Source organism: Lytechinus variegatus, chromosome 1 (genome assembly GCF_018143015.1).
Source record: "Lytechinus variegatus isolate NC3 chromosome 1, Lvar_3.0, whole genome shotgun sequence".
In the NCBI taxonomy this organism is placed as follows: Eukaryota; Metazoa; Echinodermata; class Echinoidea; order Temnopleuroida; family Toxopneustidae; genus Lytechinus; species Lytechinus variegatus.
Window position 1 is genome coordinate 28,050,007 of NC_054740.1, and position 26,870 is coordinate 28,076,876.

At 38.1% G+C, this 26,870-nt stretch overlaps 1 protein-coding gene across 1 annotated transcript in view; it reads right to left on the reverse strand.

Annotated features, from left to right (window-relative positions):
- Positions 1-25,554, reverse strand: part of LOC121430076 — a 53,342-nt gene extending 27,788 nt beyond the window's left edge. Inside the window, exons 1-4 of the mRNA XM_041627353.1 lie at positions 24,668-25,554; positions 14,132-14,288; positions 11,638-11,791; positions 2,273-2,343 (exon numbers count right to left, since the gene is read on the reverse strand). Of these exons, the coding sequence (XP_041483287.1) occupies positions 2,273-2,343; positions 11,638-11,791; positions 14,132-14,288; positions 24,668-25,554 (1,269 nt within the window). The remainder of the gene's footprint in view (positions 1-2,272; positions 2,344-11,637; positions 11,792-14,131; positions 14,289-24,667) is intronic.
- Positions 25,555-26,870: the final 1,316 nt, after the last annotated feature.

Consider the following 26,870-nt stretch of genomic DNA (forward strand, 5'->3'; position numbering starts at 1 on the left):
GCCAAGTTTTATTAACTATGTCCATATACTTTCTAAGTTATGATGTCATTTCAAAAACTTAACCTCAGGTTAAGATTTGATGTTGACGCCGCCGCCGCCGCCGCCGCCGCCGCCGCCGTCGGAAAAGCGGCGCCTAAAGTCTCACTCTGCTTCGCAGGTGAGACAAAAACTATTTCATGAGTCATGTTACGAAGAGTGTCACTGGGGCGAGTACATAATACGCCGCCTGTAACATGGAGAATGGAGTTATTCGTCAAGAAAAGTAGATGGTAGCGACCTGACCTTTGACCTTCATACCTCAAAATCAATAGAATTCCTGGGATCTATGCTAGTACCATACACACCAAATTATATAAGCATAGGTTAAGTTAACTGAAGCTATCGCGTTTACAAGGACTTCAGAAGCGTCTGATGAAAACATGTCACTGTGACCTTGACATTTGAGTTTTGACCTCAAAGTCAACAAACTTTCTTGGATCCATGCTAGTATCATTCACATCTAAATACATGTATAAGAGCCTACATTTAGGTTAAGCTAAACTGAAGTTAATGCAGTAGTTGGTAGCGACCTGACCTTTGACCTTCATACCTCAAAATCAATATGCTTCCTGGGATCCGTGCTAGTATCATACACACCAAATTATATGAGCCTACATGTAGGCCAAGTTAAAGTGAAGTTATGTTTACAAGGAAAAGTTAACGGACGGACAGATGGGCAGACAGACAGACAGACAAGATGGATGCCGAGTGTGATACCATATTACGTCGTGAACAAACGCATTATATAAAGAAATGATGAAGTTCAATGTACATGTACATCTACATGTAGCAAATGAGTACAGTTTCATCAGTAACTAAAGTAATTTTATTACCGTTAAATGTGTTTTCACACTGACAACAAATTTCTACAACGATTCAATAATATCTCCCGTAAATCTAAACATCAGAAGTAACTGAATGCATGTAGAATAGCAAACAAGTAGATAGCCCCTGACAGTCCAGCCAGGGGGCTGTTTCACAAAGCTTTTTATAAGAATGATTTTAAGAACTGGTGATCCTTTCTTGTGTGTTAATGATATTCACTGATTATTGGTGATGATTTAGTGCCTAAGATTAGGTTACCGATCTTTAAGCCGCTCTTTCCTCATGAACAGCTTTATGAAACACCCTCCTGCAGTGTTGACTATTTGATATTGAAATATAAATAACTTTTATTTTTCAAAAATCTTATCATTGAATTTAAAATTACTAATCCATTGGCCAATAACATACTAAGTTCATTGACCTTGAATGACCTTTGACCTTGATCATGTGACCAAAGACTCATGGAAGATTATCAGCGATACCAAATAACTCTTATTTCCAAATTTCATGAACTAGATCCATACTTTCAAGGTTATGATGAACATTTCAAAGACGCTTGGTTAAGATTTTGATGTCAAAGATGGTCAAAGTTCATTGACCATATATGACCTTTGACCTTGGCCACATGACCTGCAACAGGACATTCAGTGATACTTGATTACCCTTATGTCCAGGTTTCATGAAATATGTCTATATACTTTCTAAGTTAAATCAATTTAAAAAAAATAACCTTGGTTAAGATTTCAATGTTGATGCTGCCATCACAGCGAGACAACAAGTAAGATTAATATGAACATGTATCTTTATTTCATTGAATAAGAAAGATATGAGAGAAAAAATATTAATAACATAAGACCACTAACCTCAAATTACCTTGAACTAGATTCAGCAACAAGTTAACACAGGTTAAGCTTCTTTATACTGATACCACAACCATGTGACTTTTGACCTTATGTCCAAGTTACACAAAAAAAGTCCTTACTCTTTTTAATATTTAAAAGTCTTACATGAAAAAGAAACACAAGAAGAATAGAAAGAAAAATGGAAGAGAGGGGGAAAAAAGAAAAGGAAAAGAAAAAAGAAATCATGATGAAAAATGCTCAAGCACATTATACAGAGTAAATAGGGAATGAACATAATATGGTCTGTATTCAGGCTAAATCAGCCGTATAACATACTGTATGCATCTTTCCTTTGACCAACAAGTGAAAGATATTCTTTCAATATCTTCTTGAAATAAAAAAAAGTTTGAACAAGCCTCAACACTAACAATGTTTAAAAATGGAGCAACCTCGTGAACTGGGACTTTGGAGAAATAATGCCATGTATTCCTACCGAATAAGATTGAATAAAGGTTGGTTGTCAATGACTCCATTATCAAACGAGATAAAGCTCCATACAAACTTACATTCAGATGACATGGGTCACCTAGATCTCCACTGGAAGTAGAAATATTAAACTGGTACAGACATCCCCTTTCTGTAAGATATAAGATGGAAAGATCAATGAATAAATGATTTCCATTTTTATTTTAGAAATTAATCAGAATGCTCAGTAGTGAGGATATTATCTACTAACAAGCTATATTTACCTATGCCATCTCATCAAATTGCTATTCATTACCCTGACTCAAATAGCCACCGGTAAAAACTCCCCAAAAGAGGCTAATTGCAATCAGGTAGCCTGGGAAACCCGTCATGGAACGAGACCCATAAAACCCGCTCACCGCATATAAGCCTCCTCTTTCATTGCCAAGGAGGGACGAAGTCTGCTCGGGAGGACTGGTGGGGAGTTAAAGGTAAACAGCTTGTTAGTAAATAATATGCTCACTACTGAGCATTCTGATTAACCACCGGTACACTGTGCTATACTTACCTATACCATCTCATCGAATTGCTAGAATAGCATGGAAAAAACTGGAGGAGGGGCAGAAATGAGACCCTTCATAGACATGTTAGCATAACAACAATAAAGAGACTGATTGACTATAGAAAGAAGTAGTCTCCCAACTAGAGAAGCCGCTCTAGGAATAAAGGGGTATAAATATCATCAACCTCGATAATGAAATATATCAACTGGAAGGATAAGTAATAAGATACAAAGGTATTAGAGTCCAATAGGCTGCCTGGAGGATCTCCTCCATAGAGGTACCCTAAAAGAGCGCCCAAGATGCTGCTATGCCCCGTGTATCATGAGATCTAATGGACCCTGATAATATTGCGTCCACTCCACCTGACCTGATCCCCTGCACTAACAGGGCTGTGAGGTTCTATTGAACTAATGAACAATTGGTGGGAAGTGCGAATACACTTAGTCCTATCAATGTACCACTTTAAAGCACGTAAGGGACATCATAACCTATCTTTGGAAACTGACGAGAGATTGCTAATGGCTGGAAGAACAATTTCACAGGGTTTAGAGGTTTCTTTTTTATTCTTAGCTAGGAAACCTGCTCAAGGGATCAAGCGGACTCCGTCCTCCCAACGAATATGACCCGGCCATACCGTGAGTGCATGAAGCAAATTACGTCTTTGACCTGAAGCTATAGCCAACATGAAGGCTGTCTTAATGGACACATCAAGGATGGAGCATTTATGCATGGGTTCAAAGGGGGATTTGGCTAGGGCCCGAAGGACCCTTGGAAGGTCCCATTTGGGGAAGAGTCTTCGGCTAGTAGGATTCTGTAAGAAAAAGGATCTTGTTAGTCTGGCAAGGACAACTGAATTTGAGAAGCCTGAATGAATGGCTGCTATGGCTGACCTGTAACCCCATATGGAGGAGACTGATAAACCTTCGTCAAATAATAGAAGAAATCTGCTATCTTACCTAAAGAGGCAGAGGTTGGATCAATCTGTATTTAAACTGCCACACCACCGGAAGTAACTCTGGAGTCTAGGATCATAAGTGTTCCTGGTGGAGGATCGCAGGAATCTAGAGGGCATGTCTACAGCTCTCTCGAAAAGGCCCGCTTTAGTTGCTGATTTCCTGAGATGGGCCAGAGTGTTAGGCAAAGCCTTTCCGGATTTGGGTAATAAGTGTCTATCCCCGGTTGTTTCAGGAGGTCCACCAGTGGCGGTAGACATTTTGGAGTCCCCACCAGGAGATCTGTAAGTGTTGTGAACCATGGTCTCCTCGGCCACCAAGGTGCAATGAGGAGAACGTAAGCTTCTACCTTCCTCACTTACTCCAGCACTTGAGGTATTATGGGAAAGAGTGGAAAGGCATAATCCAGGATCCCCTTCCATGGGATTGTTAGGGAGTCTGTCGCAAAGGCTAAGGGATCTTGATGCTTTGTGCAATAAATCGGGAGCTGCTTGTTCAGGGCTGATGGAAATAAATCTACCTGAGGCTGGTCGCCCTGACTGTAGATTCTCTCCATGATGATGTGATTGAGTTGCCATTCTGATGGGAGATAACTTCTCCGAGAGAGGAAGTCTGCTATGTAATTCTCTTTCCCTGGGATGTGGCAAGCCTTTAGGTTATGCGAATGTTCTGGCACCATGCTAGAATTTCCAATGTTAGGAAGCAGAGAGTAGGTGACCTTGTCCCTCCTTCCCTGTTTATGTAGGAGACCACTGTGCTGTTGTCTGATTTCATCAGAATGCACTGGTTGGCAACTTAGGGGAGGAAGGCAAGTAGAGCTAGTTGAACCGCCTTCATTTCTACAGCATTGATATGCTGTGTTGAATCTCTTTCTTGCCATTGGCCGGAGGCTTTGAATTTCCCCGTGTGCTCCCCAAACCAGCTTTGAAGTATCGGTCATTAGGGTGAGTGTTGGTTTCGGGTTCTGAGTTTGCTTCCCTTGGTTCAGAAATCGACATGCTGACCACAGATGAATTTCGTGCATCATCGCATCTGTCATGGGAACAAGATGGTCCATGGTGTGAATTCTGGGCTTGAAGTGTCTCAGGAAGTGCAGTTGGAATGGCCTCATATGTCGTCTGCACTGCGGGATTAGATCCACTAGGCTTGCTAATAGGCCTCGGAAAATTTGCCAAGTTCTGGCTGGCGAGTTTGAGTTTATGTAGAGCTCTGCACCTACTGACTGAATCCTCTTTATTCTGTGAGGGGGAGGACGAACTCTTAAGTTTGGGATGGATGTTATTGCCCCTAGAAACTCTGGTGATCATGTTGGTGTGAACCTCGATTTTTCTTTGTTGATCAGAAACCCTAGATCCCAAGCTAGCTTTCGGACAATGCTTACGTTTTAGGCAAGAGTAGTCCTGGAAGGGCCAAGGAGGAATTAGTAATGCCTCGCCATCTTAATTCTGCGGCGAGGACTCTCACCAGTCGGGAAAATATCTTTGGGGCAGGGTTTAGGCCAAACGAAGGGGCTATGAACTAGTAGCAAACGTCTCCTACATGTACTTTGAAGCCAAAAAACTTGCAGGCCTCTGGGGCTATTGGGATATCATAGTAAGCGTCTCTAAGGTCCATGGTGACTGCCCATTGGTTGGGTTTTATCAGAGGTAGGATGGTTGTAAGGGATTCCATTCTGAATTTCTGATCTGGAAGGAGTTCGTTTACCTTCTTTAGGTTGATTATCATACGGAAACCCCCGGAGCGTTTCTTTACCAGGACAAGTGGAATGCCTCTGGCCGTCTCACCTGCATCACGCGGTTCAATATAGCAGCAGTGCTGACTTTGAAAACTACTCTAACTCGCACAAGATGTTCAGTGATACATGGTTACTCTTATGTCCAAGTTTAATGAACTAGACCAATAAACTTTCAAAGTTATGATGGTAATTCAACAGATACCCCCGATTCGGCCAAAGTTCATTGACCCTAAATGACCTTTGACCTTAATCATGAGACCTGAAACTTGCACAAAATGTTCAGTGATGCTTGATTACTATTATGTCCAAGTTTCATGAATCAGATCCATAAACTTTCAAAGTTATGATGGGAATTCAACAGATACCCCCGATTCGGCCAAAGTTCATTGACCCTAAATGACCTTTGACCTTAATCATGAGACCTGAAACTTGCACAAAATGTTCAGTGATGCTTGATTACTATTATGTCCAAGTTTCATGAATCAGATCCATAAACTTTCAAAGTTATGATGGGAATTCAACAGATATCCCCAATTCGGCCAAAGTTCATTGACCCTAAATGACCTTTGACCTTGATCATGTGACCTGAAACTTGCACAATATGTTCAGTGATGCTTGATTACTATTATGTCCAAGTTTCATGAATCAGATCCATAAACTTTCAAAGTTATGATGGGAATTCAACAGATATCCCCAATTTGCCAAAGTTCATTGACCCTAAATGACCTTTGACCTTGGTCATGTGACGTGAAACTCATGCAGGATGTTCAGTGAAACTTGATTAACCTTATGTCCAAGTTTCATGAACTAGGCCCATATATTTTCTAAGTTATGATGACATTTCAAAAACTTAACCTCAGGTTAAGATTTCGATGTTGATTCCTCCAACATGGTCTAAGTTCATTGACCCTAAATGACCTTTGACCTTGGTCATGTGACATGAAACTCTAATAGGATGTTCAGTAATACTTGATTAACCTTATGGCCAAGTTTTATTAACTAGGTCCATATACTTTCTAAGTTATGATGTCATTTCAAAAACTTAACCTCAGGTTAACATTTGATGTTGACGCCGCCGCCGCCGTCGCCGTCGGAAAAGCGGCGCCTATAGTCTCACTCTGCTTCGCAGGTGAGACAAAAACGGGGAAGAGGATGAGGGACCTGTGGTCTGGGACTGTTATGATAGCTCCTTTCTGGAGAAGGGACTGTATTTCTGACCGGAGAAGCCTCTCGGCGTGAAGGATCCCTTGGTATGGGGGTCTGTTGTTGAAAACGGGAAGGATGAATTACTCTTGGGAAATTTGGATTGTATCCTGACCTTATTATCTCTAGAACAAATTTGTCTTCGGTTATCTTTCCCCAGTTCTGCAAGCAAAGAAATAGTCTTCCCCCTACTGGGACTTGCTGAAGGTGGGGAAGGACCCGTGTTTGATTGTCAAAATTCCTGGTTAAGAGTGGGGGCCCTGAATTTGGTCCGCTGAAAGTGGGCCTGGCAGCCCCCGTCCCCCACCCCATGGTTTCCTATGACTTTCCCAGCGGCCCCTTTCATTCCTGGCGTCGCCACCAGAGCAAGGGAAAAAGGAGAGGGATGACCCCTTATGTTCCATGTAGGTCTGGAGCTAGAGCTAGCAAAAGGGGGTCTCTGGGCCTGGCCCTGGGCTGGTCTAGTGCCCGGCAGACTAGGTCTACTCGAGGAGAGCTTATAAAATGTCTTGTCAGCTGTGGTGCTGGCTGAAATAGACTTGTCCAATAAATCTTGAAAGTTTCCATGAAACAAGTCCTTATCTTCACAAGGAAGCTTATTGAGAAGTCTGGCTGCCCCTTTCTCGATCTTGAGAGCATCTACAACTTTAGCCCTCCTTGCCCTTGTGCATAGCAGTGTTGATCTTGCTGCGTGCTCATACTGGAGATCAGCGATCTTTGTGAGTGACACTAACAATAAGTTCTTGTCATCGGTAGAGACTCCAAGCCGCTCAGCCTAGAGTGGTTAACAGGGTCCCCTGGTACATCGCGAGTCTCATACCGCTCCGGGCGGCCGTGTCCAACGCTGCTAGCTGATAGTCGGCTGAGCGGTAACCAGTGCCGCGGAGAGGGTTACGGCCCGATCTAGACTTCCTCGCTCCTGAGCGGCAAACCGATAATCCTTCGAGACTTCTTTACTGATCGGTTTAAGCCCAGAATGTTGCTTATCTAGGCCCCGAAAGCAGGATTTATACGGAGCATCTATCTTGATCGCAGGACTGACTTCATCCGAACGACTAAGGGACGAGTTCAGGCAGAAGATTGAATTCTCTCACTCAGTTTCCGAAGTTGAGGGCAGTATTTAGTCAAGACGAGGGCTGACTGATGCCTGTTCCCACTAGCTGGAGTATCGCGTTTGTGTATGCCAGAACGCTCTCTCATAACCCTAATGGTGATTCTCCTTGGTCAAATCCCATATGCTGGGCAGCTTGCAGGGTAAGTTCGGGGCTGCTATGAGAATTTGATGGGGAGAAATCGCCCCAATCTCTTCTGCTAGATGTAACAGGTTGGTGGTAATCAAATTCCGAATCAGAATCTCCCACAATGGAAAACTCCTTTTCTCTACGGCTAGTACGAGGTGAGATATCATTAGCCCCCACTCCACGACCAGTACGAGGCGATCTAGACCTTTCTCTAGGTCTAGAATGAGTCGAGTTTTCATAAGCCCGTTGTCTTGAGCGGCAAGTCCAGTGGGTCGGGATGGGTCAATGGCCGCGCCCGCTGGGGGAGGATCGCTTGCCTCGGCGGGGTCTGGCAATGAATGGACTGACCGGTCACACTCCAGGCCAGTCGGCTCTTCTTCTGAATTACAGAGGGTTGTAGTGGGTTGTTAATTCGAGCCTGATTGTCATTAGAACACGAGTGGTCATCGCGAGGCCTCTTCTTGCCCATCCTACTCTTTGATGAGGAGCTACCCCGATCGGAAGGAGTGTAAATAGTCTTTTCCGATTTATCCGTACCCTTGTCTACCTCCCGCCTATGGGACTGGGTGTCTGATTGTGTAGGGTCATTGGACGGCGTTGTCTTGGCCAGGTTATTAGTGTTAGGGTTCTTGTTCTTCAGCTTTGTCTTGGCTGTCATATCATCTTTACTATTATTATAATTTCTTGGCTTTGTCTTGGCCCAGATATTGGCCCTTGGCTTTGTCTTGACTGACTTATTCTCCCCTTTATTGAGGTCTCTTGGGTTGGGGGAGGCTTGGGAATTATTTATGTTTATGTCAGTTTTTTTCTTCAGACATCGTGATTCATAAAGAAAGGCACAGAAGCGCTGTGGCTAAACATTTCAATTGTACTTAGCGACATCGCAGAAATGAAAGGGGAAGCTTATATGCGGCGTGCGGGTTTTATGGGTCTCGTTCCGTGACAGGTTTCCCAGGCTACCTGATTGCAGTTAGCCTCTTTCGGGGAGTTTTTTACCGGTGGCTATTCAAGTCGGGGTACCGAATAGCAATTTGATGAGATGGTACAGGTAAGTAAAGCGCAGTGTAGTAAATATCCAGGGGTGTTTGACACCGTCAATAATAGACCCAGGCTGTGTTTCACATAGGGCAGTATAAAGAAAATGCATGATCTGTATTATAGGTGTTATCACTCAGCAATGGGTCCCTGACAAAAATATGATTGTATCCAGCACATTATTTGAAAGGAATTGATTCGTGAAAATATCATGAAAAATTCCTCTGATGAAATAGACCCTTGAGAAAAATTAATTCATACATTACACTTAACCCTCTCACATTTTCCACCTCACCTTTACTGATCACACAGTCTATCCATCAGGCCTTCAAGCCCTAATGCATGACGACGTTGCCTGTTTCGCTTTTTTGAGTAGCTCCTTGGAGTGCACAGTAGAATGGCATGGCTTGTTATTACAGTGGTCAGCAACACTGAGTGGCAAACTATGTTCAACAATGAATTCAGTCATCAAAACCTCTGCATTAATTACACTCATATCCGAATCTACCATGAAGTAACTGTTTTATGACCTTCCACTGGTTGCCTCATTAGTGGCTTGATGCTTTTTGTCTTGATATGTTTCTCAATGTCATGGAGTCTACTGTGACTGATGCAGAAATCGGAGGAAAAGCATTTGCAAAATGCATAGTGAACTCCCAGTTAAGAGCTTGTCAATACAGGAAATATTGAAAGCATCACAGCCCGACAGCCAACGTCACCATGTAAACCATTTCTCAAGCTAGGCTATGCTAGCACAGCTCAGCCACTGAACATAGCACAGCTCACAATCAATCCTCGCCGCAACACAGGTGGGTATGAAACTGCATTAGTGCCAATACATGTATACACTCGGGCACTGACCGTTACTCATCAAAAATCCCCACAGAAAATCCTTATTTCCGTCTGAAAATTGCAGGATCTGTGCCTAATTTCCAGAGCACCAAGTGGCTTAGTTCAGATTTGAGAAGTGGAGTCTCCGAAAGCTACTCTGAAATGAAATATCTGTGATTTTCTTCAGAGCTCACGATCTTATTTTCTTCCAAATTTAGGATGGTATCTTATAAAATTAATCCAATAGAAAAGGAAATTTTTTGCCATGAAATTTACAGCAAGACCTAATGCTGCGCAGCTTTTTTAAAAATAGTACAAGGGATATCGAGAATTTGAAACTTGATAAGCAATTTCTGAAGCGCCATGCCTGTGATTCTACTCAGTTACAAATTAGAATGCGACGATGTGCTAAAAACATTGGAATTGCAATTCCGCTGCCCTGTTAGACTTGAAGTCCAGTCGTCGTAGACATTTTATTTTTAATAGTCAGAATATCAGAAAATCATAATTTTGTGACATAAAATCGTAAGGCGTAATCTAAAACAAAAAATCGTAATAATTATGCCAACATCGTAGTAGTTGGCAGGTATGTAATATGGCCTGGGGCGAATAACCTACTTGTAATTCAATCAAACAATCGAGATACCTGGATTATCAGAAATTAGGCCCGTTTCGGGTACACGTGTACACGCACGGTCAAGTCAGTGCACGTGTACTAAATTCCATCACCGTGTACACGGTAGCATCTGCATAAAGCTTGCGTGGGACTGTAAAGTCAGTGAACAAGCTCACAGCCTCACATTAATTCTTAGTTCTAAGACACTGCACATGTTTTAATCACTAATATGTCAATATATTTCAATTAACCTTCCAAAATTGCTGATTTAATCCACATTTATTCTGGAGACTCAAGTTTTTGTACCACACGAAACGGGTATGCTCCGGTCAGTGCAGGGCCCTAGTTAGCGCCGACGTTCGTTGGATGCGCACTTTGCATACTGTACCGTACATACATGCACAGATCGCTGCAGAATTGAGTGTAACTGAAGTTATCGATTGATTTTCATTATTTTATTGCCAATTTGAGGAGCGTGTGTTTGTAGGCTTGTAGCATATGTGTATGAGTGTATAACACCTAATGAGACTCTCGAAAGCGTTCTTCAATCACTTTTTGAGCCAATTTGAGAATCACCAATTGCGACAGCGATCATTGCTCCAGTTACGTGTTATACGCTCATAAACATATGCTACAAGCCTACAAACACACGCTCCTCAAATTGGCAATAAAATAATGAAAATCAATCGATAACTTCAGTTACACTTAATTCTGCAACGATCTGTGCATGCATGTACGGTACAGTATGAAAAATGCGCATCCAACGAACGTCGGCGCTAACTAGGGCCCTGCACTGATTTACTTTTGCATTCTTTATTAATTTAATGCGCTGCTAAGCTGAGTAAACTTTTTGATTGCACCAATTTTTGTGGATTGATACTTCTAACTTCTCAGGTAAACTTTAAAACCGTGACTTAGGCTACATATAGGTAACACTGAAAACTACTGTAATTCACACTCACTCAATGTTTACAACGTGTACACGTGTACACGACCTAAAAACACGCCGTGTACACGTGCATCAAAAATGGACTTTCAAACCGGGCCTATCAGAAATCACAAGAAAGTTTCAATTGACATCTTGCACCTGGATGTTAAATATCAAGGATTATATCCACATACTTTTGATAATCAAAATTGTTAAAGAATCAACGTCTGGCAAACATTTGATTGGTTTAAAAAGTACTACCCCCATATTCGGTTGCGGGTTGTTGGTAAATGCAGAGTGTATGACTTTAACTCCCAGGCCAAGTGAAAATGCCTTTTTGAAGAACAGTCATTAACAGTACCTGATGAAATAATGTATGATTCATTTGTCATTTCAAGATTAGAGAATCGATCACCAACCATGGTAAGTGGAGTATCATTTATCTGAACTGCAGGGACGTCCATAAGGTTGTAGTCACGTAAAAAGTTGTTTGAAGCGGTGTTTGGATTGGAGCACTATTGACGGATGAAAAGAAGGGAATAAAAGATGGTTAATAATAGACTGAAAGATTGAACAGTTAATGAGAGCACGTAAATGATCTCAGCAAAATACTATAAGACTAATCCCAGCCCCCTACCAAGACCTCAGCTGTTAACTATGTGATTACAGGTAAAATCGGTGTGCATGCTACCCAAACCAGTGCATAATCTATAGAACTGAAAGTAAAATTAACTGAATTAACAGAATTATGAATCATCAACTGTTAAAACAACGCTCTACTGTTAATTTGTGCTATCTACAAAATAACTCTGTAGGATTTTCATCAAAATATATCAAAATGGTTTGATGTTTCTAAATTAGGCATATAATTTTTGACAACATAGAATAAATCTTATTTAATCCATAGATATTAAAATAATGTGTATATCTTTATTGGATTTTCACATGAATTTGAAATGGTGTTTTTAGAAATGCAGGGTCTGTCAAGCATTTAAGAAACAAGTGGAGTGCCTCTGGCAGTCTTTCCTGCATTACGCGATTCAATATAGCAGCAGTGCTGACTTTTAACAAGTGGAATGCCTCTGGCCGTCTCACCTGCATCACGCGATTCAACATAGCAGCAGTGCTGACTTTGAAAACTACTATAACTCGCACAAGATGTTCAGTGATACTTGGTTACTCTTATTTCTACATTTTATGAACTAGACCAATACACTTTACAGAGATAGGATGGTAATTCAACAAATACAACCAATGTGGCCAAAGTTCAATGACCTCACATGACCTTTGACCTTGATCATGTGACCTGAAACTTGCACAGGATATTCAGTGATACTTGATTACTCTTATGTCCAAGTTTCAAAAGTCAGATCAATAAACTGGCAAAGTTATGATGGTAATTCAACAGATACCCCCATTATTGCCAAAGTTCATTGACCCTAAATGACCTTTGACCTTGGTCATGTGACATGAAACTCATGCAGGATGTTTGGTGATACTTGATTGACCTTATGTCCAAGTTTAATGAACTAGGTCCATATATTTTCTAAGTTATGATGACATTTCAAAAACTTAACCTCAGGTTAAGATTTTGATGTTGATTCCCCCAACATGGTCTAAGTTCATTGACCCTAAATGACCTTTGACCTTGGTCATGTGACATGAAACTCTAATAGGATGTTCAGTAATACTTGATTAACCTTATGGCCAAGTTTCATGAACTAGGTCCATATACTTTTTAAGTTATAATGTCATTTCAAAAACTTAACCTTAGGTTAAGATTTGATGTTGACGCCGCCGTCGCCGTCGGAAAAGCGGCGCCTATAGTCTCACTCTGCTATGCAGGTGAGACAAAAATGACTTTAATATAATCATTCACAAAAAACACCAATCGTATAATTTAATACCACATTAATTGACCCTAAATGACATTTGTCCTAGATCAAGTGACTTACGACTTGTGCTAGATGAGCACTGATACTGGATTTCCCCTATGCCCACATTTAATTAACTACTGTACATCCATAAACTTTCAAAGTTATAATATTAAATCAACAAGTACCCCCATAAGACCAAAGTTCATTGACCCTAAATGGCATTTGAACTTGATCATGTGACCTGAAACTTACACAGGATTTTTAGTGATACCTGATTACTCTTACTTCCAAGTGTAGTTATCATATTAAATGAACAAATACCCCCTATAAGACCAAAGTTTATTGACCCTAAATGGCATTTGAACTTGATCATGTGACCTGAAACTTGCACAGGAAGTTTAGTGATACCTGATTACTCTTACGTCCAAGTGTCATGAACTAGATCCATAAACATAGGTACAATGGAAATTCAACAAATACCCCTAAAATGCCCAAAGTTCATTGACCATAAATGCCCTTGACCTTGGTCATGTGACCTGAAACTTAGGCAGGATATTAAGTAATAACTGATTGACCTTATGGCTTATGTCCAAGTTTCATGAACTATGTCCATATACTTTTTAAGTCATGATGTCATTTCAAAAACTTGACCTTAGATTAATATTTTAGGTAGATGACGCGGCTGCCTCCGCCAGAAAAACGGCCCCATAGTCTTGCTCTGCTATGCAGGCGAGACAAAAATTACTATTTTCTAATTTACTTTGACTCATCCCTAGTCCAATTGGCCTAATATGGGGGTGGGAGGTAAGGGTTCCTTTACACACCATTTACTTTTTGAACCTAGCATCGTAATAAATCATACTCCTACTGCAAAAAATTTGTCTCATATTTCTGACACTTTATTCTTATTGAATGCTATTTCTTCAAGTGTTTTTTTTTTCCTTCTAAAACCTACTTTCCTATAAAAGGTTTACTTACATCTGCTCCATGTCTTGGTGAAACCGTAGATCCATCATTAGCCCTCCATAAATCATTTTGTACATCACCATCAGACCCAAAGAAATCACCCTCTGTAAAGTTACCGTCTATATCATTCAAACTAAATACACAGAGAGCTGACTGCGGGTATGCATTTCTGAAAAAAGAAATAACAGAAATTAAATAAACATCTTCTCAGGTTATTGTCCCACCAATATGCATGGAGAGAGGAGTTATTTGTTTCTTTTGAAAACAGTGATTCTCAAGTAGGTCTTTCAAATTTCATATTTCATACAAAAATAAAAATAACTCTCGAAACTGATCAGATCATCTACTTCCTACAGGAATACAGCATAAAAAGGAAATTGAGAGATAAGAAAACTTGCAAATTACTGAATAACACAAATCAAATTATTTTAGAGATGGACTTGTTCTTTCAATAAACAAACTATCAATAATCTTATCAATGAACTCGTGTCAATCAAATTCACAACATGCTTTTCAACACACTTCAATGACAGCCAGCCAATGCATGAACAAGCCACTGACTGTATCAAGCTGGGTATTAAACACAAATGTTTATGATTGATAAACAAATATGACAGAAGTACTTTTGATTAGTTTCTGGCCTGTGTTTTGATGAAAATGAACAAAGAATGAATGTTCTAACCGGTAATTTTCCTATTTAGTGATTGGCTACAATCTACAAACCTAGCCGTGTAATGAGCCCCCAAGTACATGTATTAAATAGGTTATAAAGGTATGCTCGTAAAAACTATTACAAAACTAAATTTTTTGCAATGAAGGAAAATATGAAACTTGGCAACTCATCAATGATATATTACATAAAACAAAAAATAAAGTACCAAATTATATCAATGCTGATGGGAGGTGAATCACAGATTCTAAAGAGATAACTGATTTTTTTAATAATTATTTCGTCAACATTGGTTTACAGTATCGCCCAAAATAAAGTTGACACCCATAACGCACGTAATGCCGCATCGGCCCGTATTACGTTAATTTTTTCATTAACGTTCACGCGCGTTATTGCCAGCGCGGAAGGATATCAAAAAAGGGGGAGAGCTTGTAGGCGACGTCTCATTATTATCGCAATAATCGAACGCGATATTAGCGCAATAATAATGAAGATTGTCATAATGAGATGAATCGTCGCGCCGATGTTTTGCTACAACCTAAATATTTTGAAAATTAATACCACCCTCATGGAGATCGAAATCCAGGAAATCCAAGGGTGTCGATCGGAGGAGGTGGCTGTGTTTGGCCAGACCTCGGAGATGCCGGCGCACTTGTCTCGTGCCGTCATGATAAGCTCGATCTGTTTTGATTTGGAGTTCAGTTGTTTTCCTCACGATTCATTAATATTCTCGCTTTAATCAGTGTCACTTTCTAAGAATTCACTATTGTCTTGTTTCATTTTCTTCAATGCGTGTAGTTTGTGCAAGTGAGACCAACCCAAGGATACAAGCAGGTGCGGCTCGCGATTTTTTTTTTGCGGCTCCTACCTCAAGTGATGTTCGTGCGGGCTCCACTCCATTTCACTACCGCTACATAGCTCCACCTACCCGAAAAGTCAAGTAGATGGAGCGTAGTTAGCGATAGTGAAGTGGAGTGGAGCCTGCATGAACATCATTTGAGGTAGGATCCAGGATTTTTTCAGGGGGGGGGGGCACATTTCCCCGAAAAAAATCAACCTAAAATAATGACATTTCGTCCAAGAGCAATAAAAAAACAAATAAAAATAAAATAAATAAATAAATAAGAGTTTTCAACCCTGAATAATTACATTACGTGTACGAAAATTTTTGACAAGCAGAAATTAATAAAAAATAAAATAAAGGTCTTCACTTTCAAAAGGTCTTCACTTTCAAAAGGGCCACACTTTTGTTTTCACGTCATTTTTACTTTGCACATTTAAATTGTGCTTCTCCAGGGCAAGGGCCGTCTGTGCCCCCCCCTGGATCCACCAGTGGATACAAGATAATATATACGCGGGTGTTGTACCCCTGTGTTGTGATATTATGTTAAGATGTTATGTGATGTTGTAAGAGAGATTGGCAGAGCGAGAGGGAGACTTGCATAAAAATGATCAGATATTTTTACACAGAGAATAACAGACTTGAGAAACCACTCCTTGAAAAATAGTGTAGATTTATTAAAAACAATATAATGATTAAGTGTTCACCTTATGTTTTTTTCTAAATAATATTTATCAATCAGACTCCAAGCTCGGATTATTTCAACATAAAATGAAGGTATTTTCTTATCAAACAATGGGGTAACATTGTGAACCCGAAAGTCGCTATTCAAGATGAGATTAAGAGTTCCCATAGAATTTATTTGTGAGCCTTCCTAACCGCCTTAATCTAAAACTGATCAACGATTTCCGTTGCATAAAACTTTTTACCTGAGAAAACTCAGGTTGTAATTTTTACTGCGGAGTTTTTGCCCTGTGTTAAAGTCAATGGCAGAAAATAAAGCGTCGTTTAAAAAGTCATCCAGGTTCATAAATGGCTGAAATTTCTGTTGCCAATACGGTGTGTTGAATTTAGGGTGAAAGGTGCGTGCAAGTGGGTGTAGTGTATTTGCTTAATATAAGGATGTGTCTGATTGGGTGCGCGTACACTAGTGTGACGAACAGACTCCGGGCTGCTGAGTGACAAATCGAGTGAAAAGGGGAGAAATAGGAGAAATAAAAGAAATCATCCGGGATTCGTTGAACCTTGCAAAGAAATTTCTTACATACAGTAATAGAAGTTCCAATGGTCTATAAAAGCAGACTGACTCTAAATGACACGTGGGAATATGTACAATGACATAATAAGTACAGTGCATGCAATCGTGACCGCAAAATTCAAATTTAGACATCAGACACGTGTATTATGGAATGCAATAATCTCGATTGATACTTTACTTTCAATGAATGCATCAATCTCTAGGTTAAGACTTCTCATTTGAATACAAATTAGCTGTATGGCTAAATCTAGATGTTCACCTGTCCCGTAGACTACACATAAACATAATACGTGCATAGATTACTAACAAAAGATCATTGTAAGCAAAATATTTGGTAGATTGTAGATGTGAACAGAATAAATTGAGGGGGTACAATGTATATAATTCAACATTGTAAAGGTCCGTATAGATGTATCTGTTACCCTATACAACTGTTTAATTAAGGGTTCTGAAATAGGTATGCATCCTTTGGTAAACATCAGACTCATAAAGTATGCAGATGATTAATGTATGGACAGCAGTTATAAAGCAGAAACATGCATACCATCTGAATGACTTCCAAAAAGGGCTCACATAATATGAATAATGGTGGACTGATATCAGTAAACTTTATCTGTAATCAATGATGTGTCAAATAAGACAGTAATGAAGATGGATTGAATAGAGTTTCATGGACATGATAAAATTCTTGCATATTTAAAAGCTAAGAGCTTAACACAGAGAAGATTGCTGTATTTGTATTACAGATAGTTGAAGTGAATGCGAATGATTCTCATATTATAGCAATGAAACAGTAATTATTATGAAATTCAGGAAATGATTTTACATAAATTCTAGCTGAAACAAAATCCCAGTTTATATCAACCAGACTTTGTACTACAACATGACTATTGAAATAAATATACATTAACCCGTTCGCGACGGCATAGTAGAATAGGTTCTAACACCCCAAACGAGATTAATCAGCGGGCCATGTCAAGTTCGAACAGCTCCATTGTTCCGTGCGTGCGAGCTGGATCGTTGATTACAAAAGCGTGTGTGCGATCCACGATGAGTGAATTGATCGATCGATAGTTTTCGCGCATGCGTAGTTCATTTCCTGTTTTGGCTGTACGGAGTTCAGAGCTCACCTGTCGCTCCAGTGCTATAATTATGTCCGTACAGAGTGACTTCTTTGAGAATGTATTGTTGGTGATGTGGGTTTTGAAGTTCTTCATGGACTTCTTCTTTTTCGATATTACTATTATCATAATATTCTCATAATGTTACTATTATCATAATATTCTCCCTTCCTTTCTTCTTCCTTTTCTTCTTTTTCGATCTTCTTATTATTATCAAAATTATTATTCTCATTTCTTTTCTTCTCATATTCTTCTTTTTCGATATTCTTCTTATCTTATCCTCATTTCCTTTCTTCTTTTGTTCGATCTCTGTCTCATCTTTTTGTTCTTATACTTCCTATTTATAGACCCCCCCCCCTTCTCCCTTGATATAGTCTTGCTTTGTTTCCTCTTGCAAATGAAATCCTCCTTGTTTTTTTTCTTCCTTTTTTATAATGCTCCCTTTTCATTTTCTCCTCCTTCTTCTTCACTGATAATTGTGTAATCCTACACCTCCTCCATCTCCTAAGTTTTCTCTTTCTATTTCCCTTCTATTTATTCTTGTTATGAATTTGCTTGTGCTTCTTTTTTTCGCCTTTTTTCTTCGTCGTCTTATCTTCTCTTTATACCTATTCTCATTCTTTTACTCCCGTCGTCCTATTTTGCTTAATTTTGTTCTCTCTGTTTTTCTCTTCATGCAAAATGAAAAAAAATGAAGAATATGATATTTCCTTTTAAAAGTATGCCCCCCCCATAAAAACATGAATCTTCAAAATATCGTTATATGCATACAAGTAATAATTTCTGAACAAGAAATCGATTAAAGGTGGTATACGACAATTATTATGAAGATTATTTATCATTTATCATCCAATTACTTAAGTTAGCCCACCCCATCCCCCATGATCACCATTATCTTCTCCCTTCATCTTTTTTTCTGTTTCGTCTGCTTTTTTATTTTATCTTTTTCTTTGTCTTATCATTATTATATTCATAATCTTAACCATTGTTGTTATTATTATCAATATTATTATTTTTTTTATTATCCGATTGTTATATTTTCTTTTATTATTTGTTATTATCATTGTTAGTGTTGATAGTAATGTTTATAATTGTTATCATTGATATTATGTAAACATTTGAATATTTTACATGTAAAGAATAAAAAAAATTAGTTTAATTCGATTGAAAAATATTATTGTTATTGTCATGAATGCCATCCCCTCTACTTTCTCTAATCCCCTTACCTCTAGTCAACCTCTACTTATATTCTCTCTCTCCTCTATTTTCCCTTTACTTTTTTCCCTTCTATTCAATCAGTAGCTTACGCAGGGGGGGGAGAGGGTTCAATTTCATACGAGGCGCTTTTAATCGAAAAAAATGTACTACAACACTGCGCAGACAAGTGGGTTATGCTCTCTCTCTCTCTTCTTCATCTCCCGTTCCGTGCCCCCCGGCCCTCTCTCTATTTTTTCCCTTCTGAGTATATTCTCGTCATCACAGAAATATGTCCAAACCCGGCCCTCCAAGCCCAACCCATACTAAAAAATAGAACCTACATTAGGATAGGTGCCCGGCATATTCGGCCCATAATCAATTTCAAATGATTTCTAGATTTTATACGTCGTCGAGAAATGTTCAACAAAAACCTCCAAATTATTTCCTTAATTCAAAATCCAACGGAGACGTTGCCATGTATTTGTGTAAAAAAATGAATATTATGTATCAAATGATTCTAGTAATTAAAATTGTATTAAAAACAAGACATTCTGCCTTTCTTTCATTATCCAAGAATATACAATAAGTCCCTGCAAACCGTTTTATTTATTGTGAACTTACTCAATTCTCAGTTTATTTCACTAGTTTAGAACGTGTGTGGTTATTTTCTTGACATTTATGTGCAAAGGATTTAATGATCAACAAATGATTAGTAATTCATGGAAAATGCAAGACAAATGACTTAAGTATATGTTGGACAATTTAAAATGGAAAAAAATGAGTGTGACCAGAAAGACATTTTCGGTTTTGCTGGTAATCTAGTTGTCAGAGATCGGCGGTGAACCAAGGAATTCTTGGTGGAGGGGACTATAAATGCGCTACTTTTTCTTTACTTTTTTCTGACAAGCAAGGGGGGGGGGGGAGAAATAGAGGTCAGCAATGAAATCGCAACCCAAGTTACACCATTACTATATTTTATACCCTTTTTTTTATTCTAGTGCATATAAATTATATTCCATCATTTAACCCCCCCCCCATTTGTTTCGCCACACTCACTGTCAAATTTTCGGACAATATATGATTTAACATTTTAGGAACTTTCCGTTCGGAAATTATTATTTCCTGCGTTCAGTTTGTTTTAATATCCAATTTCGTCAAGATGAAAAAGGACTCTGAAAATAATAACCTGCATTGCCAAAGTATAATTCTAAAATGTTGTAAGTGTATATAATTTCTCACCCGGTACATTCACCTTTACAGAATTTCGATGTATTAAAATAATTCTTATGTTTTATTTCTCCACTTCCTTTTTCCTTGTAGCCAACAATCCATAAGAGCTCCGATGAAAATACAAATATAACGAGTTAATTAGAGAACTGTAAGAGGAAGAGCGTGCTTCAAAAGAGATACATAGAAAGGCCATTCTCGCCTGCCTAAATATCATATTCCAGCTCATATTAAGTGATATATATTATCTCTAATTAATTAATTGTCTTTATTAATCAATTCATGTACTGATTGCTTTATCTCATATTTATCTTTATCAAAGTTGAACGTCTGTTATATTCTATGGAGTACGGCCAAAAATGAAACAAATAACTGAATGGACGTATATGGAATCACAATATGCTTTATGCCGTTTTTCTCGCACCCTTCTAACAAGCAATTAAAAAAATTAAACGAGCCGCATGATGATAATGATTAATAATTCATATAATATCCACTAAACATTGTGATCAAGGCGCTCTACTTATTCATTACCCGGCTTACATCATTTGTTCCGTGAAAAGCATTATAGGCCTGTTTGCAGACATAAACATAAATATTTTATTTTAATATATTCTGCTTTTCATTCCCTCTATCTTCTCGAATAATATATCCATGGAATGCATATTTACTCCATGCTCTGGATTCCTATCGCATCACATTTTTTTATATGCAGGTCAAACCAAACCACGATAACATACTCAATCAGAATAAAATCAATTGGGGAAACCTTAGATTTTTTTTTCGAAAATTCATATGAGATTACTGATATGGATAAAACATGCTTCATATACTTTGTACATCGTAAATAACACATATTAGTCTTCATTAGCATGATTATGCCTATGTCACGGCGTTTATCACTCTTTGGTGTTAAACCAAACTGACAAAGTGTGAATTCATCCGTACATCCTTCCCTTTCAAGTCACTCTTTTACATTGTTAGTAAGTGGCAACTTTATTGACCTTCGCTGGATGCCCTTTTGTGATTTTCAAAGGAAAGGGGGCCATGCCTCCATCAATTACCACATCCGTATCGTTAGAACAAAATAGAGTGTACGTACGATCCGAGGTATTCTCAATAGCCAGCTGTATACACTTTTTGTTTAGGATTATAGAAATCGATATCAACTTAAAGTCGTGTACTCTCTTCTAGTTTGATCTAGCTTGATCAGTTCATGAAGTTGAATATTATGACAGCCATTTTCAAGAGGCAAAATAATGCACCTAAATGAAAGAAGAAAACAAAAATCGATGTGTTATAAACTGAAACCATGATTTTTCTTCTTCCTATATTTTGTCAACGGCGCCATTTTTTTAAAAAAGAAGTGCACACCTAGTTAGCAGTAATGCATACAGCATTTTCATTTATTTGAAAGCAGGATAAAAGAGCATTGTAGATTAAATGCCTTGCTCACGGGCATAGGTGCCGCGGCCGGGATCGAACCCCAGACTTTTTGAAACCTCACAAGCAATCTTATAAAGTATCGATCGTTTTCGATCTATCGTTGATCATATCAGCGCACGCACGCAGCTCTGCGTGCGTTTTGGGTTGCATTTCGCTGCTCCCATTGTTTTCCCTCACTTTTATTGATTACGGTATATACGTGGTTCTGCGAAACTGAAAATCGTTGAAATCAAGCTTCCATCGCGGCAATGCCCACTGTACGCCAATATTGGACTCTCTTCGAAGCATAACTCGTTTTATAATGCTTTATAAACTATAGAAACAAAAGGTAAAAACGTATGACTTTCTGGAATGTGTAGTTTAATTAATGGACATTGTAATTATAACACAGAAAAGGCAGAAACATAGTATGAAATTGTATTTTTAAAGCCTGCAAATGGATGCGAGTAATAGCCTTTGGGGAACCGACTATATACGGCTCCCGTACATGAATAAGTTTTAGGGAACCGTATATATCCGGCTCCCGTTGGCAACGGGTTAACAAGAATTAAGCGATTCTCAAGATCTTAACTATAGACCGGTGTACTCGCCAGTGAACTGATCAGAAGAATATGGAAAATACTTATTGGGTATTAAAGTTAGATAAAACGAGTTAAAACAATAATTCTAAAAGTAATAACCAACAGGTTATTCAAATATGATATTCTGTCTGTATATAAAATCACCTTTAAGGGGTAATTCACACTGTATATTCATGCTTATTGCCGTGCATGGTAATTTGTTTTTCTCATAATGTAGGACAAAAAACAAGGTTTGTATCTTTATCCATGCATGATGTACAGTAGGCCCTACATGACAAATCGTATATAAATTTGAGCCTAATCTGTTCCAGGTTCATCTACTTATGACTGTATCGAAAGATTAAAGTTCAAAATAATTATAAGAAATATAAAGCACATAAAATAATGTTGAGTGCAGTTAAAGTAAATTCCTATTTTTGGTGCGATACATCTAACATAAGATTTATCTTCAAGTGGAAATGGAAAATCTTCGATTCATAGTGAAATTAGATTCAGAAGTTTTTGCAATGACCAGAATAGGCTATCATGTTGACAGAAAAATGAATTGCAGTTCCCATCTGATAAAAAATAGAGAAGTGTTGGAAGACTAAGCCTGGGCGACAATGTAAGCGTATGTCAACTGGAATCACGAAATTGACTCCTATATAAAAAATAAATTATGCATGCATCTTCCTTTCTTAGTTAGAATAGTAATCAGTGTAAAACATAAATTTTTGCATACCCAATTGAGGTCTACGGTAAAAAAATGGTTCTTCATGTTAAAAAAATGAAATGATTATTAATATGCAAAGTATATCAATAAGCCACAATCAGATTCAAATTTGACCCTAGATTCTGTCCGCTATACATGTATGTATACCAGTGAGCTTTAGACAAAATGGCTAAAAACTTAGTTGAAAGTACAGAAGGAAAAATTTTTTGAAACACCAAAAAGAAGATAACAAACCATATTGGTGTGTAAAAATTGTGAACGAAATCAAGCTTTACTAGGGGAGAAATTTTATAAATTGAATGTTAGTGTCGTAAGATGATTTGACATTCACGAGCTGCCAAAGTCTATAAAATGAAAATTTCTCACTGACAAGGTGAGCTATACATGAATGCTCTTCATCATCCAACGTTAATATGCAAAGTAAATTATTAAGCCATTTGTCAATCTGATACAAATTTTACTATCTCCCATCCCATTTACAACTGGTAATAATCCTAATCAGTGAACTTCAGACGAAAGTTGCAAATATAATTGATATACTTGTGGCAAAATTATCATTAATGTGAATCATGAGAATGCAGTCTTCAAAAACTCTTAAATAAGAGGATTTGGTTAACAGACATAAAGAGAGACACTGTCATTATCGCAGAGAAAATAAATTGAGACCCATCAAAAGGTGGGAAAAGCTTGGACAACATTTTAGGAATAAGAACATCTAGATTCTCGATTCAACCTATTATAATCACGAGGTTGACTCCTATGAAATATCAGAAAGTAACAGTTTCCTGAAATATCGAAAAAAAAAAGTTGTGACTGAAGTTACATGAATTTATTTAGTAGACAACTTTGATTTCAAATGGGGGAGTAGAATAAACAACTACATTTCATTTTAATTGACTAAGTTGTTATGTTATTATCGAGCTGTCAAATTGTCACTGACAAAATGAGTCAAAATGTATAGTCATTACAAAATGGTATACCCCTGTGAAATGTGAGAAAAATATGAAAAGGGGAATATCTGATACCAAAAATACTATAGCTTACTTCTCACTGTATCAAACAAGTAAAATAATTCAAAAAATAGTAACGGAGAGTAATATGAACTCAACTGACGTAGAGTTTGTTTAATTATCACAGAGACATATCGAATCAATGATCATTCAGAAAAGTTTGACTAATAAGATTTAAGAACAGGTCATTAACACTAACAAGGTAGACTCCAATGAAATGTCGACAGATAAGAAATGCTCAGGAAATAATTGGAGTAAACGAAGCGACTGGTAGATTCGACCGTAAATACAGGTATCTTTTCTCATTCTTCAAGAGACCTTAGGGAATGAAGAAAGCCAGTTGGGAGATCTCGAAATTAATATAGGAATGACTGTTTTGAATCAGAGTATCACAAAGGATTTTTTTTCTATATAGGTTCTTCTCGATAACAGTTTGTTTCTTTTCTTTGAAAAGTGCATAAATTGACTAGAAGATTATACTTTACTCATCATGAAGTTGGTAGTCATTCCAAGTAGATGCTCCTTTTTGTTTCCACTGAAGACAAACCTTGTTGTTTTTTAGCAATATTTTGGTCGACACACCATCCTTTTTCCTCATGTCGTATGCAATCTTAGCGAGATGACCACGCCTAGCCTTGAGAGCAGGGGGGAGGTCCGTGCGGATCGAGATGCGAGTTGGAGTACCGGCAGGAAGTTGCACGTTGGGTCGTGGTCGTCGATCTCTATTCTCGAAGGCAGATAGAACTTTGTTTCGGTCAGTCATGTAGACAAATTTAACGATTATTGGGCTGGGAGCTGTGGGTTGAGTATGGTTGCGTGCATCTTGGGTTGCGCGTCGATGAAGACGATGAGCGTTAACGAACGCCATGTTGGCCGCTTCGTCAGCGGCAATTCCGAGATCAACGATGCACTTGCGGATGACTTGGAAGATGTTCTCGTTAGGATCCTCATGTAGACCGTAGATGAGCAAGTTGGAACGGCGGTTGTAAATCTCCATCGAAGTGAGCTGATTTTGCAAGTCAGCAATTCGAGACTCCAGGTTGGCCGTAATATTCGGGATAATATCCTTCTCGATCTCCATAACTTTTCCCGAATTGAACTCAACAGCTCCTTCCATATCATTTACTTTTGTTTTGATAGCAGCAATATCAGCTGTAAGATAGTCCAGCTTTTCGAAAACCCTTGAGAACGATGATTCCATGTTTTTGTTCACATCCATAAGTGATAGCGACCCATTGGCATTCGATGTACTATCAGTAGTTGCGCGTACGGGAACGTTGTGAGTACCCGAAGTCTCAATAGCACCTGGGCCAGCAGCGTGGATTCGCTCATTGGTTTTAGGGTTCGATTGCGAGCGTAGGTCGCGAGGCATTTTACCTTGTGCTGTTCTCTCTAATGTCATAAAAAACACAGAAAATAAGTGAGGAATATCCTACCAAAATGGGTCCAATGTGTGCTTGAATACCAAGGCAAAGTTCTTGAGCTGTTAAAATCCGGAATATAATATGTGAAATTGGAAGTAAAATGAAACAAATCAGCCCGGAGCTGTCGAAGTAGTTGTTCACACAACGGCGTCCATGTAGACTTGTAAGATAAGACAGTGGAATCAAGAAGTTTATTGAATAGGGAAATATTTCAATTGTTATCTTTAAAAACATGAAATCAAATTTTTCATTTTCATTTTTTTATATAAAAACTGGAGACGGATTTGGTTTATATTTTTCAACTAAACATGTATACCAACCCCTCTTTCGACAATTTGGATTCCCTTTTTTTTCAAAATGATTTCAAATAAAAATGCATTTCAAAATTAGCAAGCAAGACAAGAATCCCTAATACAACTTAAGTTTGTTGGAAGTCGATGTAAAGAGTTCAGTATACAGAATTTAACATCTCGCCTTCACTGTCTCACCACAATTAAATTTTTTATCGCATTCATTTTCACAATTTTCATAATTTTCACAATCACTACCATATCACAATTGATTACTGCCTACAAAATCAACCAACCAATGCAATAATTATCCTATTTGAAGTGAATTTATTGCCTCATGTCCATGTATGTACATTTGTTCAAAATCTGCAACTACAAGTCGTATGATTCTTATTAAAAGGTCGAAATATGCATGATCGAGTCACAATATTCAATCAGTCTACATAATCTCCAAATTAATCTCAATTGTTATTTACATAATAGATGAATGTAATATAATATACAGATGATCATAAAGCTTATGAAATATTGTAAGAGTTCAAGTTCAAGAATTTTAATTTGCATTACCTGCTAATGTAAAAGTAACACCTTGTCAAATTAAAAAAAAAGTTTGAAATGAGAAATTCAAAATTTATCCAAATTAATCTTGATAATTATTCACAATAAATGAATGTATATGAACAATATACAGATGATTGATTATAACGCTTCTGAATTGTAAATGTTTAAAAATAAGGTAACTTCAATGTAACAGTAACTCCAAATAAAAAAGTTTGAAATGAGAAATGAAATATGTAATTAAGACATGATATACAATGAACATTGAAAATCTGAAGAAAAAAAAATGATAAAAAGAGTTCAGTCTTACGTCTAAATGCATAATTGAATAAATGAAGATACTAGGGTAGGTTTTGTCATCTCTACAATTTCCCCTTTCTTAAAATCTGCAACTACATGTACAATCCTCCCAATAA